At 29.6% G+C, this 15,664-nt stretch overlaps 1 protein-coding gene across 2 annotated transcripts in view; it reads right to left on the bottom strand.

Annotated features, from left to right (window-relative positions):
* Nucleotides 1–1,565: 1,565 nt before the first annotated feature.
* Nucleotides 1,566–15,664, bottom strand: part of LOC107994049 (lachesin-like) — a 161,800-nt gene continuing 147,701 nt past the window's right edge. For both annotated transcript variants that reach the window (XM_062079095.1, XM_062079094.1), the window contains exon 8: nt 1,566–6,185. In XM_062079095.1, coding sequence (XP_061935079.1) covers nt 5,932–6,185 — 254 coding nt within the window. In that variant the 3' untranslated portion in view covers nt 1,566–5,931. The remainder of the gene's footprint in view (nt 6,186–15,664) is intronic.

Genomic DNA, 15,664 nt, shown 5'->3' with positions numbered 1-15,664 from the left:
CAAATTAGATATAGAAATCCTATATCTAATCCGTGATAGTTAATATGAATGATATAATTTATAAGATATAACATATATTTAATAATATATTTTATAAGAAATAATATGAGCTAACTGGGCTGCAAGTGTGATTGTATTTTTCATAAATTTTAACATTTTAAATTATTTATTAATTTTAAAATATATAATAGGTAATATACAAGCATAGATATTTATTTTGTGTATGTATTTAAATTGTCGTATCCTAGAGAAGAAATATTTTGATCTTTTTTGAAATTGATATTTCACAATTTACGTAAAATTCCATAAAAATTTTGTTAAAAATTCTTTGTTTGTGTTCTTTGTTTATGAATATTTGATTACGCGAAAAAATAAAAACTGATAATAATAGTAGATAAAAACTATAAATAATAGAATTAAGATAGACATAGGAATTGAGTCTAATGCCATCTCGTATCAAAAACATCTTACCATGAGAAGTGAAATAGAATTGGAATTGAGCGCTATCTCTCGATTGCCAAAGATATTTTTCTTCTATAATTTTTTAAGAGATGGTGCTAATTATCAATTCTTATTTTATCTTATTTGATTTTGATATATATTTTTAATTTTCGGAAGATGGCATTAGTGATCAATTCTATTTCTATCTTTCTTTTGTTATTTGGTGTTTTTTCTATTGTGTTTTATTTACGATTATTTTACATTCTAGAGATGGCACTGATTTTCATTCTATCTATATTCTTTCACTGTTTGCTTTTTTTATTCTTCAAGAGATGATTCTGATTAACTTCGTTTTTTAGGTATTAAGATTAAAAATCTTAAGAAAGTTTATTTAATCCAATTTTTATACATTAAGTACTTATGTATATTTTATATGTATCTATTTTTATCTTATTATGAAAAAAGGAAAATTTCGCGCTTCCAATAACTTTCCACTCATTAAAATTTAATTTAAACAGAATATTATTTGAGTTTTAAAATAAATTACATGAAAGATATATAATATTTGTATTTAGAAAAATATAAGATTTTATTAATGTTATATTGAAATTGATTAAAAATTTATCTTAAATTTTTAGCTTCAAGTAAATTAAATTTTTGATAACTAGGAATTATTAAAATGAAGAAAAATTATTTAATTTTTATATAGATAGATTATAAATTATTTTAAATTTTAATTAAACTATTTCTTTTTTCTTATAAATTTTAATTTCTCATTTCAATATTCTCATTCGTGTCCATAATTTCTTATATTAAATACTAAATCCAAATACTCTTTTTTCACAATTATAAAATTTTTACGTCAAATATTTCATAAAGATTCTAATCATACAGAAACCAAATTAATCAAATTTAATCATTTAATTTCTAAACATTCTCAAATATCAATCATTTTGATATTAAAATTCAGAATTTTTTCAAGAAGTGAAATTTATTATTTTTATTTCTAAATAACTTATTTATTAATTCAATCATTTACAAACAAACTTTTTACAAAATTTTGTTATTCTTACAAAATATAAGAATCGAAAGAAAAAAAAACGTAAATAATTGAAATACATAGGTAGTACGATTGTCTAACATTTATTGCCCAAGTACACGATAGAGTACATTTTATTTACACGGGATGAGAGAGGGTAGAAGTGGCAGTGTGATCACAAATGCAAAAACTAACACATCGTCATCTTACAGCTTAACGTATTTACATGTCCCTGAGGCTTATTCTACACGTTATCATACACACGCTATTATTTTACAATGTATAATCCTATGCGTCGAAAGCAACGATCTGTAACGCTTTACAGATCACGTTTAGGCATTACAACGTTCCATTATATTACACGCAACGAGAATCGTTGCCAAGCTGGGCTATATGAACGATAATGCACACAGCTTCGTTTCTTCTTTGTTCTTCTTTTCTTCTTTATCTCCTTGATTAAGGCTGAAACATGATCGCCAAACTGGTGTTCAACAAGCAATGTCAATATTAAGAATATGTGTAAAGGCGGATTATAGGCTCGGTTCGCTCTACTTGTCTTGATCACTATCGATCTCTCGTACGTTGACTCGAACAGAGTGGAAGGAATGCATGATTCTATTTAAGTCATCGAGAAGTCATATTGATCATTTTCTTGTTTATAAATTTTGAAATTTTATTAAGTTAAGCGCATGTGAAATGTCGTTTATAATTATTAAATCTAAATTATTATTGTGATCTTTGAATGTTTTAAAAGTTATAAATATTTCCTAATTTTTTGTTTAATTAACATGTTGTTTAATTATTTATATTGATTGTATCGCTAATTATAATTGAGATTTATATTTAAAATGTTCAAAAAGCTAATCATTGTAAATTGTATTCTCTGAAAGTGATTCACGAAGTGCAAGAATTTCTTTGTCGTGTAAACTTTCAATTGACAAATCTATTAAGTAACTATTCTAGTAAACTCTTAATTGAAAAATTAAGCGACTACTTTGGTAGTTTAGCGATCCAATTGATTTATCATTACTAAAAGTATTATAGTAATTTGAACAACTTAAATGTTTCTAATTGGCTTCTGAATCTTTCAATTTAATTAACTTACAATTCTAAATTTTTTTTTATTGGAATTGGAGAAGTAATTACATTTTAATTTTATCATTGCAGTTGAATATTGTCTTTTTACCATTATCATCAATTGTATTCATTATAAATTATAATGATAGTTACTTACTATGATAGTTGGATATTTTTTTGTTATAAACCATTGAATTATTATAAAATATTTTGAAAAAGAAAAAATGTTTTATCTATTACACGTAAAACAAACGAATTAGAATAAAAATCTGATTAAATAATTTCTTTCAAAATTTATCTAGATTACTGAATAAAACAATCTAGATACATTTAACATTCAAAGATTTATTGAATTTTTATAAATCAAATAAAAAAACTACTTCGATTAAATGTATAATATTAATTAAAAACAAATTTATTCCAGAAAATGACATTTCATATGCACTATTCTAATAATATATTTATTATATGACTAATATTACTAATTTTTCAAAAATGAAACGATATTTATATTAACAAAAGATGATCAATTTGACTTTCGTGTGATTGATTTTATTGGTTAGGGTACGTTAAAATATTACCCATATCGTCATCCTTATTAATCGTGTTACTTCGGTTATTCATTATTGTTAATTATTGGGTACAGAACTTGCAAACGCATTTATAAAACGATGGAACCGCTGGAAGGAATTGAAGTCACAGTTTCTCTCTCATTGTTTCCACTTGTCCTGATTACAGAAATGTAAATGTAAATAACGATGATAAAGGATGAAGTGTTTTTGAAGTAGATAATTGAAGTTTTGAATTGTGATAGTTGATTATCTTTTCAGTGGACAAACTTATTGTGTATGCAAACATAGAAACTCTGATGATGCTTTAATCTTTATAATGTAATGTAATTTTTTTATATTTATTTTTATTGTGTCTTTTTTTTTAATAATTAAAATAATTTTTAAAATTTGAAAAAGAATATAACAAAGGATTATTACAATATTTATCAAGTACTTCTAATATAATTAATAATTTAATCTCATAAATAAATAATAATTTAAAATAATTATTCCTATAAATAAACGTTCGTTATTGTTTTTTAAATATATATTTAATTTTTATAACATTTTATATAATTAAAATTAAACATTCCTAATATTAATAATAATTAAAAAATATATTTATAACGCGTGAAAATGTTATTTGTCGTTTAATTATTAGTTATTTTAAATTGCCAGAATGAGATTATCTTTTTAATATAAATAGAATAAAGTAAATTATCTACTTCAGAATCACTTTATATTACAATCGTGATTTAATACGATTGAATGTTTCATTGATTGTGTCACTTGAGAATCAACTCTTTGAAACGAGATGAAAATAATCTGTATTCGTTTTGACGAGTTTCTAATATACGATAATATTAAAACAGAAAAGTCATCGATGGAATTTACAAGCTTTGTACGATAAAAAAGAATCGATTTGTGATTTTCGATTCATTCTCTGAAACTAAAGTAAAGCTTTTTATTCTCGTATAAATATATAACGTGATTCGGAATCAATGTTACGAATCTTGTTGCGTGTTATAAATCATATGTTCTGTTCGTAATTGAATAATCGAAACAATTATTGTCGTAAAGCATGTCGCCACACGAAGAAGAAAATGATATGTACTTACATGTAGATTAGGTACAAGCGTAACACACATAAAAATAAAAACTCTTGTCGAGATTTTTCACTATAAGGAAACATGAATTAAAAACTTGATACTTTCTTAAGACTTAAAATTGATAAATATCACAATATCAAACGATTATCGATAAACAATATTAAAATTATAAATTGCGCGAATTAGAAAATATAAATTTTTCTTAAAATTTGTAAATATCACGTGATAAATAATTGCACGAATAATGTTACAAAAAGATTTACAAATTAGTCGCATAAAATTCAATAACGAATAAATTAAATCGAACGCATCGTCCGTGAAGCTCTTCAGATTTTGTATCACATATTATCGTTAAGCGTTATTATAAATTATAAAGAAATGTAAAAAAATATATTTGCTCGATATCATGATAGGCCTTACGAACGATCTAGAATTTACAAATTAACAAATAACAGTGTACGTAAATTAGAAATTTCTACAATGTTTCTTGCAAAACTTTGAAGTTAATTAATTTTAAATTAAATTAGGTCTTTCTTTTGACTTGTAATATGAATTATGTCAAATATAAATATTCTTTGTTTATATATATATATATATCTCTATCGTTAATTCTTGATACTATTTTCTTGATACACGGGATTTAACGTGAAGAAAATACGTGTTATAATTATTATTTCAAATTATTTATAAAATATAATTTAATTACATGGAAGAAGAAACATAGCAAGTTCTGTTATTCTAAATAAATGCATTGTCAGTTCAAAAGCTACCTGTAATACTATTCTCAACCCTTTAGTTGCGATATACGCGTCATCTATTGCAAAATTATTATAATATGATACGGTATCGTATTAAATTTATAATAAAGTATTACGAGTACAATTGTAAAACCAATTCAAAGCCAAATTTGCAACTAATAGAATATTTTTAAAAATTTAAATAAAATTAAAATTATGTGAATTTAGTTATAATTTTTCCAAATTTTTTTTCTCCAAATATTTTTATTAGATTTTTTCCAAGTTTCTATTCAAATAAGAAATTCTTAAAAATATTCCCAATGTTATTTTAATATTTTTACAAAATTTGTCTCGATATCTACCAGCTGATAGACAAAATAATCATTGTATTACATACAAAAAAATTAAAAGTTTTAATTAAAGAACTTATTTAAAAAAATCGAATGTCTTCATTTCGAAATTATATCATTTGTAACAAAAAACTTTATCTTTAAATTACAATAATATAAAATTCAATAATTAATATTAGACTAATCTTCAAAAAAACATATATTAACACATAACAAAAAAAAAAATCTTATAAAACACAAATGAATTTTATCTATCATACCTATACTTTCCATAAATAGGCAACATTCTCCTCGTGCTATATACTCGTGCTAAAGGGTTAAAGAACGAATGGAATCTTTCGTATAAGAGGAACGCGCATTCTCTCGAGCGTGCGCTTCGTTCTAGGCGATCTTGCTCTCAGAAGACACTTTTTTTTCTTTCAATCTCCCAACACGTTTCTTTTCAAATCCATGGTATGTTCTCGCGAACAGGAATGTAAAGAGAAACATGGAACCGACTGGTCCTCCATTAACATTAGAGTCGCAATCCGGTAATAATCACCGGTATTCTCGCGACTAGCGACCCTGAAAATTCATCCGGACGCGAATTGATCAGTTTCATACGTAAAACTGAGATCACAGAAGGGTCTACGTTGACATACCACCGGCCAATATGGCGGTGATGGTCGTGATTCCAAGATTGGCCAGCAGATGGCAGTGAAACAGGGATGAGGCAGTGGCGGATTGGAAATCGATCTGCTCGTCCTCGTTCTCGATCATTTTCGTCATCGGCTCGTCCTTCATGCCGGTCGTGTTCCTCTCGTGATTGTGGTCCATCTTCCAACTCTTCTTCGAGTCTCGTCTGGTGCTTGGTCTACGCATCGTTGGCGATCTATCGATCCCTGAAAAAAAATAGGAAATTGACATGTTAAAAAGCACGTTCTTGGCCGCGATTCGGAATTTACGATGCGACCACGGCCGCGCAACCGATCAAATGACCGCAACTCTCGGGGAGAAATATCGCTTCGGTTCGAAATTCGCTTGGAATCGAATCAGGAGATCTTGTTTCGCGATTGGGAAACGATTTGTACTTCGACGCGGTGATCAAGAATCTACGTGTGCTTTTTTCGAATCGCGAATTATAATTTGCGATGCTTTAGTTTGCGTATAGATGAATGTTGATCGGTTGTTTATCGAAATTTTATGAAATTTTCGAGATAGATTGGAAATAGATTGAGGAATAGAGTTAAATGTTTAGCATGTATGTAAGGTACGTGATTTGTATCTGTATAAAAGATGCTGTTTATTAAAATTTTATTAAATATTTCGGAAATAGGTTGCTAGAGTATTAAATATAATGAAAATATAAATGCAATTAATAATTATAACTTAATTTACAATCTGTGTAAGAGGTATAAGAATATTTATATCTATACGAATACATATATATGTGATATATTTTATATTAAAAAAATAAAAATTAATTTTTTTATAGTATAGGTATATATAATAGTTATTCAAATCGAAAATTATATATATTATTAGTTTGTTGTTATATGTTTATTAGTTATATTATTATTCCACCAATAAATATCTATTTCTAATAGTTTTTATAAGCTTCTCCAATATTTAATTTTTTTTTATTAAAAAATTTGATAAAAATTGAAATAAACGACAATGGAATTATATTCTTTGAATAGGATAGATGAATATTCCATCTGAGATTCAATATTTTTTTATCTGTTCATCAAGTGATACACGAGATTCAAAGTATTCTTGTTCTTTTTTTTATCGATTAATTCCGGATATTTATTAATTCATATATTTTAAATTTAACTAGAATCATTCTTCTTATAAGTGTATTTTATTATTCGCATATCTTTTTGCTCTTAGAGGTTTAAACATAATAATTTTCTTCTTTTTACATTATACAATTAATTAAACAGACAGATTATAAATCAAAATAAATTTTTTAAATCTTTCTTCAAAATTTTTACTTTAAGTTTTTAACATTTCCATTCTTTTGAAACATTATTTTTTCGCCGATCAATAAGAAGTTCTTACATTGCTATAAACAAAATCAATAATTTAATTTTAAATGAAAAATAACTTTAATCAAATTTAGATTGAAACGTTTAATGATTCAAATTCTCGATATTTTCATAAAATATTAAATTTCTCGAAATTCCTCGGTATTATAAATCGATCTTCGTTCTTAATTGATATACATCCAAGTTACATTTATCAAAAAGAATGCTCAACAATTTAAATCGAGAATTCGCTCGAAGTAAACGCAGATCTATGGACTGACGTATCCCCTATTTGTTTCACATAAATTCAGCATTATGTACGATACATTGTTACGCGATCAATATTAGTCGAATGCGCCATTAGTTCATCTATGGCTTTAACCTTAGCTCAAGCTTCATACTTGGATCCACAGTTCATTGTTTGATACCTTCATATAGATAGAATTTACAGCTTTGTACTTGAGCAATTGCGAATTTCTGTGTTTGACGTATTTCTAACTTGTGTGGGGAGAGGGGGGAAGGGGAAGGGGGTGAATTGTTATGACAGTTGGTTAGGGTACTTGAACAGACGAGACACAGTATGGTATCAGGGAAAAGACTCTTTTTTTATTTATAGAGAGTTGTTTCGTTATTTTATTTTTTGTTTTCCACTAAATATTAATAAAAAGGAATTTATTTCAAGATATTTTCAGTTAACAATGGAATTCTTCGATGTTAAATGAAAGAAAAAGTTAAATAAAATTGAAATAAAATTTATCTTAAAGGAAGAAATCTTCATTCGCGGAAAGACTTGATTCCATGACAAATATTTGCCCGTATAACGAAATGCAATTGAATTCTCCGATGCTCGTTCTCGCTTGATGAATAAAATAAAATTCTTTAGTGAAGTACCAGAATCGTAACCTACTTGTTCGATCGCAACTAGTAACGCATTTGATTGAATATTGATTCTGTTCCTATTATAAGAAAACTAATTAAGAAAACGAAGAAGAATGTTTCTTTTTCAAATTCGTTTCAAAAAATATGAAATAAAAGTAACTTTGCTCGGATTAAAAAAATATTTCAGAAAAAGAATTCACGCATAATCCGATTCTAAATATAGGACAAATCATCGACAGCTTTAATACAATAAAATATTCCTGTGTAAGTACGATTAAAATCGAAACTTCATGTGATGTATAAAATATAAAAGAATTTCGTCGAAGAAAATCGTGGCGACAAATAACGAAGGAAAGATTTCGATTTCCAGAGTGCGAATTGCCGAATCCATTACCCACAAGTCTATTGTCCCGACGCGACAAGAGCCACTGATTCGAGAAATAACACTGCACACGTGTTCGATATCATGGAGGTCGGCAAAGGAAGAATGCTTCCATGTCAATGTAGCATTGTAATCCTATTACACTACCACAGGATATCGATAAGCGCTTTTGATTGAGCCAGTCTACGTTAATCTGCCGTCGTATCCATTGATTTGATAAGCTTGTTTGAAATCCGGTCCATCGGTGTGCCAGTATATACACCAAAGTAATAGCATTAAACCGTATCTTTAGTACTCGCGCGTATTGCGATACAGGAAAACGGTATACCGTTAGTATAATCTCTGGAAAGAGTATTCCTTTCTACTTTGAAATCTTACTTTGTTTCGTCCGTCTGTGATATTTTTGATTTGATCGCATAGCATTGCAGCGATAATAATATTGTAATAGTGATGGAATTTTTTATTTAATTAGCATAAGATCGAACGAGTTCTGAACGATTGGAATGAAAATATTCGCGCGAAATTAGATTTGCATTTGTGACATTTAAGGAAATAAATCGGATCTCTATAAAAATCCAGTCGTGACGATACTTGCTTTTTAGGCAAACAAAGTTTTAATCTCCTTTATTAATTAATTCTAGAATGTTGCGGTTAAAACTTAGATGCCATCTAATTGCTATTATGAAGTAATCATAATTTTACTCTTAAATGGCGTACGAGAGATATTTCAGTATCTTTAATCTAAGTTCAGGGACTTATAATTTATTATAGCTTCAGATTTTATTCCTCGTTAGAAAATAATAATAAATTACCGTAACTTCCAACTAATTAAGAATTAAATTTTTTAACGAACTTAAAACGACACATTGCACATTATTCGGCAAAATTAATTTCAAAACTTGAAATTACAATTATTACTCGATATCCATCTTGCATCCATCAATCATAAAGAAAATCTCGAAAAGTGTGGTAGATTTGTGGCGGTACGTTCCTCGTAATAAACTCGGCATTCTAATTAAGACTCGGAAGACTTTAAAGTTTCTTCTTACTTCTCAACAGCAACTGACAGTATCATAAACCGTGGAAAAGCTAGAAAACTGGAAAACTTGTGGAATTCTCGTTCGTCCCTCCAAATTAAACACGCGTGCAAACGTCTCCCTTTTGTACGCATTTGTAATGCAAATAACACCTAATGAAACTTGCATCGTTGTAGTTGCACAACCATCTATCACGCATGAATCAAACGCGCGCTCATCTAAGTGACTTTAAATCACTCGCAGCCAAAGATCCAATCGGTCAATCAATAAACCAATCTGCATCTCGATGTCCATCGAACGGGACAGCGCATCGTCCATGTAACGGATAGTCGCGTTATCACCGATCTGTCCATTAATAAAGATGAACGCGCGGAATCTCATCAGCGACGCAAAGTCCGGTGCAAAGGATTTAATGCTCGTCAAATCGCGCGCTTCAGCACGTGCCACCGGTCAGGATAGCTTCTCCTGGCTCGAATAACGCCTTTGGTGTGACATTTTTGATTTCCTTTCGTTATCTCATATTTAACGAGGGAGAAGTGTAAATTTTTAACGTTAGAAATTGGTTGTTATTAAAGTTACGATATTGATAAGCTTTGGATGTTTCAAAGGATAGAGTTATTAATTTAATTTCACTTGGAATGTAGTATAAAAGGATTTTAGGAATCTGCGTTACTAGTTTCATTATCATCATATTATCGTAAATATGTAAACTAAAGATGCGTAGTTATATTGAAGTTTAAATTGATAGAAATTGAAGATAACTGTAAACTTTTATTAAAAAAACTAAATAATTTCATTCGTTTAATCCACTATTCTTTAAATCTATAAGTCTAGTGATTCGTTTCATTAGTATACTGAAAAATTAATTTTCAACTTAACACACTCTGCATACAAATTGAAAATACATTTACAAACACTTGGATTTCGACGCAACAATTTTAAAAACTTCTATTCCCGGGCCCTGCTCGGATATTACTCCAAGAAAAAGTTTGGCCTTTTCCTGGAAAAATCGAGTAATAACGGGAGAAATAATCGGGCTGTGTCAACCGCGTTTCGCCTATTGGGAACGTCGAATGCCGCAAAAGCGGGAATGCGCTTGTCACTTGCACGCCTCGTCGAAAATGTTCACCGACGATATTAATTTTCCCGTGCGCGTGTGGATCCATTCGAAAATACACTTCTTCCAATTATTCCTTTAAAAGGAAGGGGACTACCGGTAACGGACAATCTGCTCATCTCTGTGGTCAAAGCTCCCGAAAAAAAGTGCGCGAATCGTCGAACCGGTAATAACTGACTGCGGATCAGACGACCAAGTTTCTTTCATCGTGTTTTTTTTTTTTTCATCGTGGAACGAATTTGATAAGGGAACGTGACGCGATTATGGATAGGAGAATGATATTGGATGGCGTGGTAGTTTGTTGTTAGTTAACTCGTAGTTAACGCAGTGTCCGACAGAAATTCACGATTGACTTTTGAGAACGAAAGACTTTCCTGTCTGGAGTTGTGATTTCGTGGAATTAAGATTCGATACTTTTTTGGTAAATGGATGTTGGAATAAAAGTAATTGGCTTTGAATGCAAATAATTGATTTTTAATTTGAAGCAAGAATAGAATATTTTACGGATTATATGGTAAAATGAAATATTGTATATTATAATAAATGGATGATATAGATAATATTGGAGAGTTATCTTTAGACAAGAGAGAATAACTTTCCATTCGTGACGTTATTCCAATGGTAAAAGTGAGGTTTTTAAACGTATATTAGGATTCTTCAATAAATTCTTCAAAGATCTACATTGTAATATATGGAATCATTCTCGTAAGATTTGTACGATTTTCGATGCACTCTATATCTACATTTATTGCATTTTTACGTACGAATGTCGATCCTATTTTTATCATCAAGATACGCGTTGTAATAAGACGTTCGGAATTCTATATTTTATTCAAAGGATTCTTTATTTCGTTGAACCAATTTTAAAGGATCATATATTTCTGTATAATACAATTTAAGAATGATATGAACCAATCATTTTTCACCGTTTCGGTGAATTATCGTAGAGTCGTAACCGTAAAATATCATTTTCCTTCAATTTTAGTCTCTTTTCTTCTCGATGTCAAGATATGAAAATTGAAAATATGGAGGGAAATTTAATAGACCGATCTCTCCAACTTTTCGAAAATTGTTCCAAGAGTCGAATTCATCGATTCATCAACAAATAATAAATATAGATTCGAATCATTTCAGAGGCTAAATCTTAATGTGCATACGTGGCGTCTGCTGGAATCGCAGATTCATCTAGGTAAATATTAAATCGTACGAGGTTCGGTTGATCAAACTTGCCCTTTGTTTATATAGGTTCGCGTTGTTGAATTTCATTTCGCCACTGTAATTGCATTTGTTTCGATGACAAGTGCGGAGTCATGTTTGTTCATAATTATAATCCATATACAGTGCACACGAATTTGGTTATATGCGTATTAATATTAATATAACATTACTCTTTTATTCGACGATGAATAAAATCTAAATGAGAGCATAAGAATGACCAAAATTTAATATAAACGTGAATTATAAAATTTATCGAAATTTTCATTATTCAATTATTTTTTGATGCCACAAATTTAAATCAATCAAATAAGTATTTACACACAAATATTTACCAAAAATTTTCGTGCATTCTTTCGATATTTATTTATATCAAACATTCAATATCGTTTGTTTAGAATCAAATTCAGGTTTAACTTATAATTCGTCAGTTTAATTTACGTTTCCTCTAGCAATATCTTATCTGACAAATCATTCACCCGAAATCTATATCTCATTCTAACATTCCCAACATATCTAGAATGCGTGTATACATACGTGAGGATATAATATTAAATCTAACAAATAATATATTATTTGTTAATAATTGTATTATCTTGTTTTTGATAGACGCAAAACAATTATTATTATTATTTTTAACGATTCTGAATATGAAATTAATTCTTATAATTTCAACATATTTTTCAATATAACTTTGTAACGATGCGAGATAGAATATTAAAATCGGTATTTTCGAGACAAAATTAGCTAAGAAATTAGGCAAGATAGAAAACTTTTGCAATGAAACTGATTATACACAACGTGCACGAAGCAGCCAGGAAATATAAGGGATGATTCTGGAAATTGAACGTGAAAGTTTATTATAAATAATTTAATTCTTTCTTTCTTCTCGATGAATGAATTAATATACGTACAACTTTCACGTTTCCTTTACTCTTTATTCAAAAATCATTCCTCAAATTTTCCATACTACTTCTGTGTGACACTCGTCTACATACCCATTTAAAAAGCGTATTTTTCGGCCATTTTAATTTTCCGCACAATGCCGAAATCCATTAAGAACCGCGTAATTGCAGTCAGGCAAAAGCCAATCAGAGGCCCCGGATCCATCTTGAAAAACATTCATCCCTTATAATTCCCTCTTACTTCTACCACTCTTCCATCCTCCTCCTTACACCCCATTGTCCGATAATTCCTTCTCCTCGCGCCCCAACGAGATTTCCATCGAAATTAATCGACTTTAATGAGGCATATAACCCTCCCTCCTTCCCCGATAATTATTGCTAACTTTATCAGCCGGGACCGATGTGGGGGAGGGTTTAAGAAAACCGAGGAAGCAAGGGAAAACGACTCGACGGTGCGTTTCAATGGGCCGCGAATTATTCAATTATTCGGAGCCAATTTACTCGACGAGGAACTGGAGAGGTGACGATTGCACGGGTTTTATTTACAATTATCGATAATTGAGTACGCGCCCGAATCGAGCCAATCGAGTCTCTCCCTCTTCCCCTCCTTCTCTTGAACGGCGGTTTCCGTTAAATCCGTCGTCGTCCCCATTTCTCCTTTCTTCCGTCTTCCCGTTTCATTTTCCCCGCGACCTCTCTTTCCCTGCCTTTCCTTGCCGGCCGATACTCTCTAATCGGGCGACCGATTAATTATCAGCCAGAGCCGGGAGCGGAGCCGTGAATAGATGCCTCGCGGTTTAATCGTATGCATGCCATTCGAAAATCACGTTCCAGGACGGGTTTCGCTGGAGGAAGGAACTGGGAACCATCGGGGTCGTGATTTTCGCCGATGTATTTTCGCCGGGGATTGGAACGATTTCGGATGGGAATGAATATGTCGAGTAATTTCGATTTTGAGGAGAGGATTTTTTTGTAAAATTGTGAACAGAATTGTTGTTTTTTTCGTAATTCGATGCTTTTTTTTTATGGATTTTGTCGAAGAAATTAGGAATTGGTTGCAAATTTATCTTCACGATGTATAGCTGAGAGAGTTTGCGGCGCGATAATTTCGAATGATGGATGGTTATGTGGCGTAATTTTATAGGGGAAAGTGTTATGAATGGAGCTTTTTGTATAAGCAGTATTGGTGATTAAGTCGTGTTTGGTAGATTTTTCTTTATGGAATGGAAGAAAATGAAAGTGTATTTAAAAAGATTACAGCGAAACTTTGAAACTGCAATATTTCATTTCGAGTATTTTTTTTTTTTTTGAATTTAAAGCGCAGAGATAAGTTAAAAATGTATAATAAATTTTGTTCACTCGAAGCGACTAAATCATTATTTTGGAGGTGTGAAAATTTATCAAGTATACATGAATTTTATTATTTCCCATTTGGACGCGAATGAATAATGGATGAGAGTTTATTCTACGCGCGAAAATCAGTTAAAAATGTAGTGGAAAATTTTTGTTCAAGAAAATTAAGTTTGCAGATTCAGTTAAGATACATAAAATAATGAACGAATTTAAAACTTTAAAAATGAATTTTCGAATGAAAAAATTTTTTTTTCACTCATTTTTGCATATAGAATAACGTACTCTATCATTCATACATTCGTATCAATAAAATTTATCAATACTTGAGTTATATTTTTCAAATTTGATATTCCCGAAAATAAGAAAGAACAAATTCGAATGAACCAATTGTATTCACTCATCTTCGACTTATTTTCGTGTTAAGAATTTATCTTCGCTGTATTTCTCACATACGTAATGACACATTTTAAATATAACCATATTTCTCTTTAGATAAAAATCAATATTAATTTTTCCAAAATCATTTGCAGCCTTTAAAAAAAAAATAAAAAAACAAATCTGAAACCAATCAACCTGATTGATTCGATAGTACTAGTATTAAAAAAATAATTACTATCTTTATTCATCTCCCCTAAAATCAATATTCGGAGTCATTCGAGTAGTTCAGTAGTTGCGTGAACAACCCTGCAGAGCCACGTGACGTTTATGTAGGAAATTTGACATGATATGATGCGACATGACGTGGGGTTATACGACCTGTCATAATTTAAAGCTATCTGAAATTCTTCATCGATTGCAGTATGTTTTCTCTCTCTCTTTTTTTTACCCTCCCTTTGCAAATTACGATACTAACGTCATTAGCTAACGAGAAACAAGTTTGCAACAGAATGTTTCTCTTCGAGATACTTCTCAACTTCTTTGAGAAGAATTGTAAATATTTGCAATAACAAAAAAAAAGAAAATATTGATGCAACTTTCTTGTTAAAACGAGCTAATTTGTATTATGAATAGAATTAGCTGGATGAATGAAATAAGAGTAAAATGTATAAAATTAAAAATTAAAGTTTAAAAGGATTAATAAGTAAAGTATTACATACAGGAGAAAAGCTATGATAAGTTCATTTTTATTGATTTTTCATTTTTCACGCGATCTAATGATCGAAAGGGTGTACTTTAAATGTTGAAAATGTTGAAAAAGTTAAAAACTTGACAAGGTATAATGATTTGAATGATGAGCATATATAGGAAAATAATTTCATAATTTCATGCGATTTAGGATGATAGTTTTATATATTTACAAAATATGTATATATGGATAAAAAAATTTTTAGGATAAATAATATTGATTAAATTTTTAAAAATTAACATTTTCAATGTTATAAATAATTTTTTTTGTTTTGGTTGAAAAGAGTGATTTTGAGAACTGACACGTCATATAAAAATATAATAGCCTTATTATTTCT

Source organism: Apis cerana, linkage group LG9 (genome assembly GCF_029169275.1).
Source record: "Apis cerana isolate GH-2021 linkage group LG9, AcerK_1.0, whole genome shotgun sequence".
Classification (NCBI taxonomy): Eukaryota; Metazoa; Arthropoda; class Insecta; order Hymenoptera; family Apidae; genus Apis; species Apis cerana.
The sequence above is the reverse complement of the archived record's forward strand: the minus strand, read 5'-3'. Positions and strand labels throughout refer to the sequence as shown.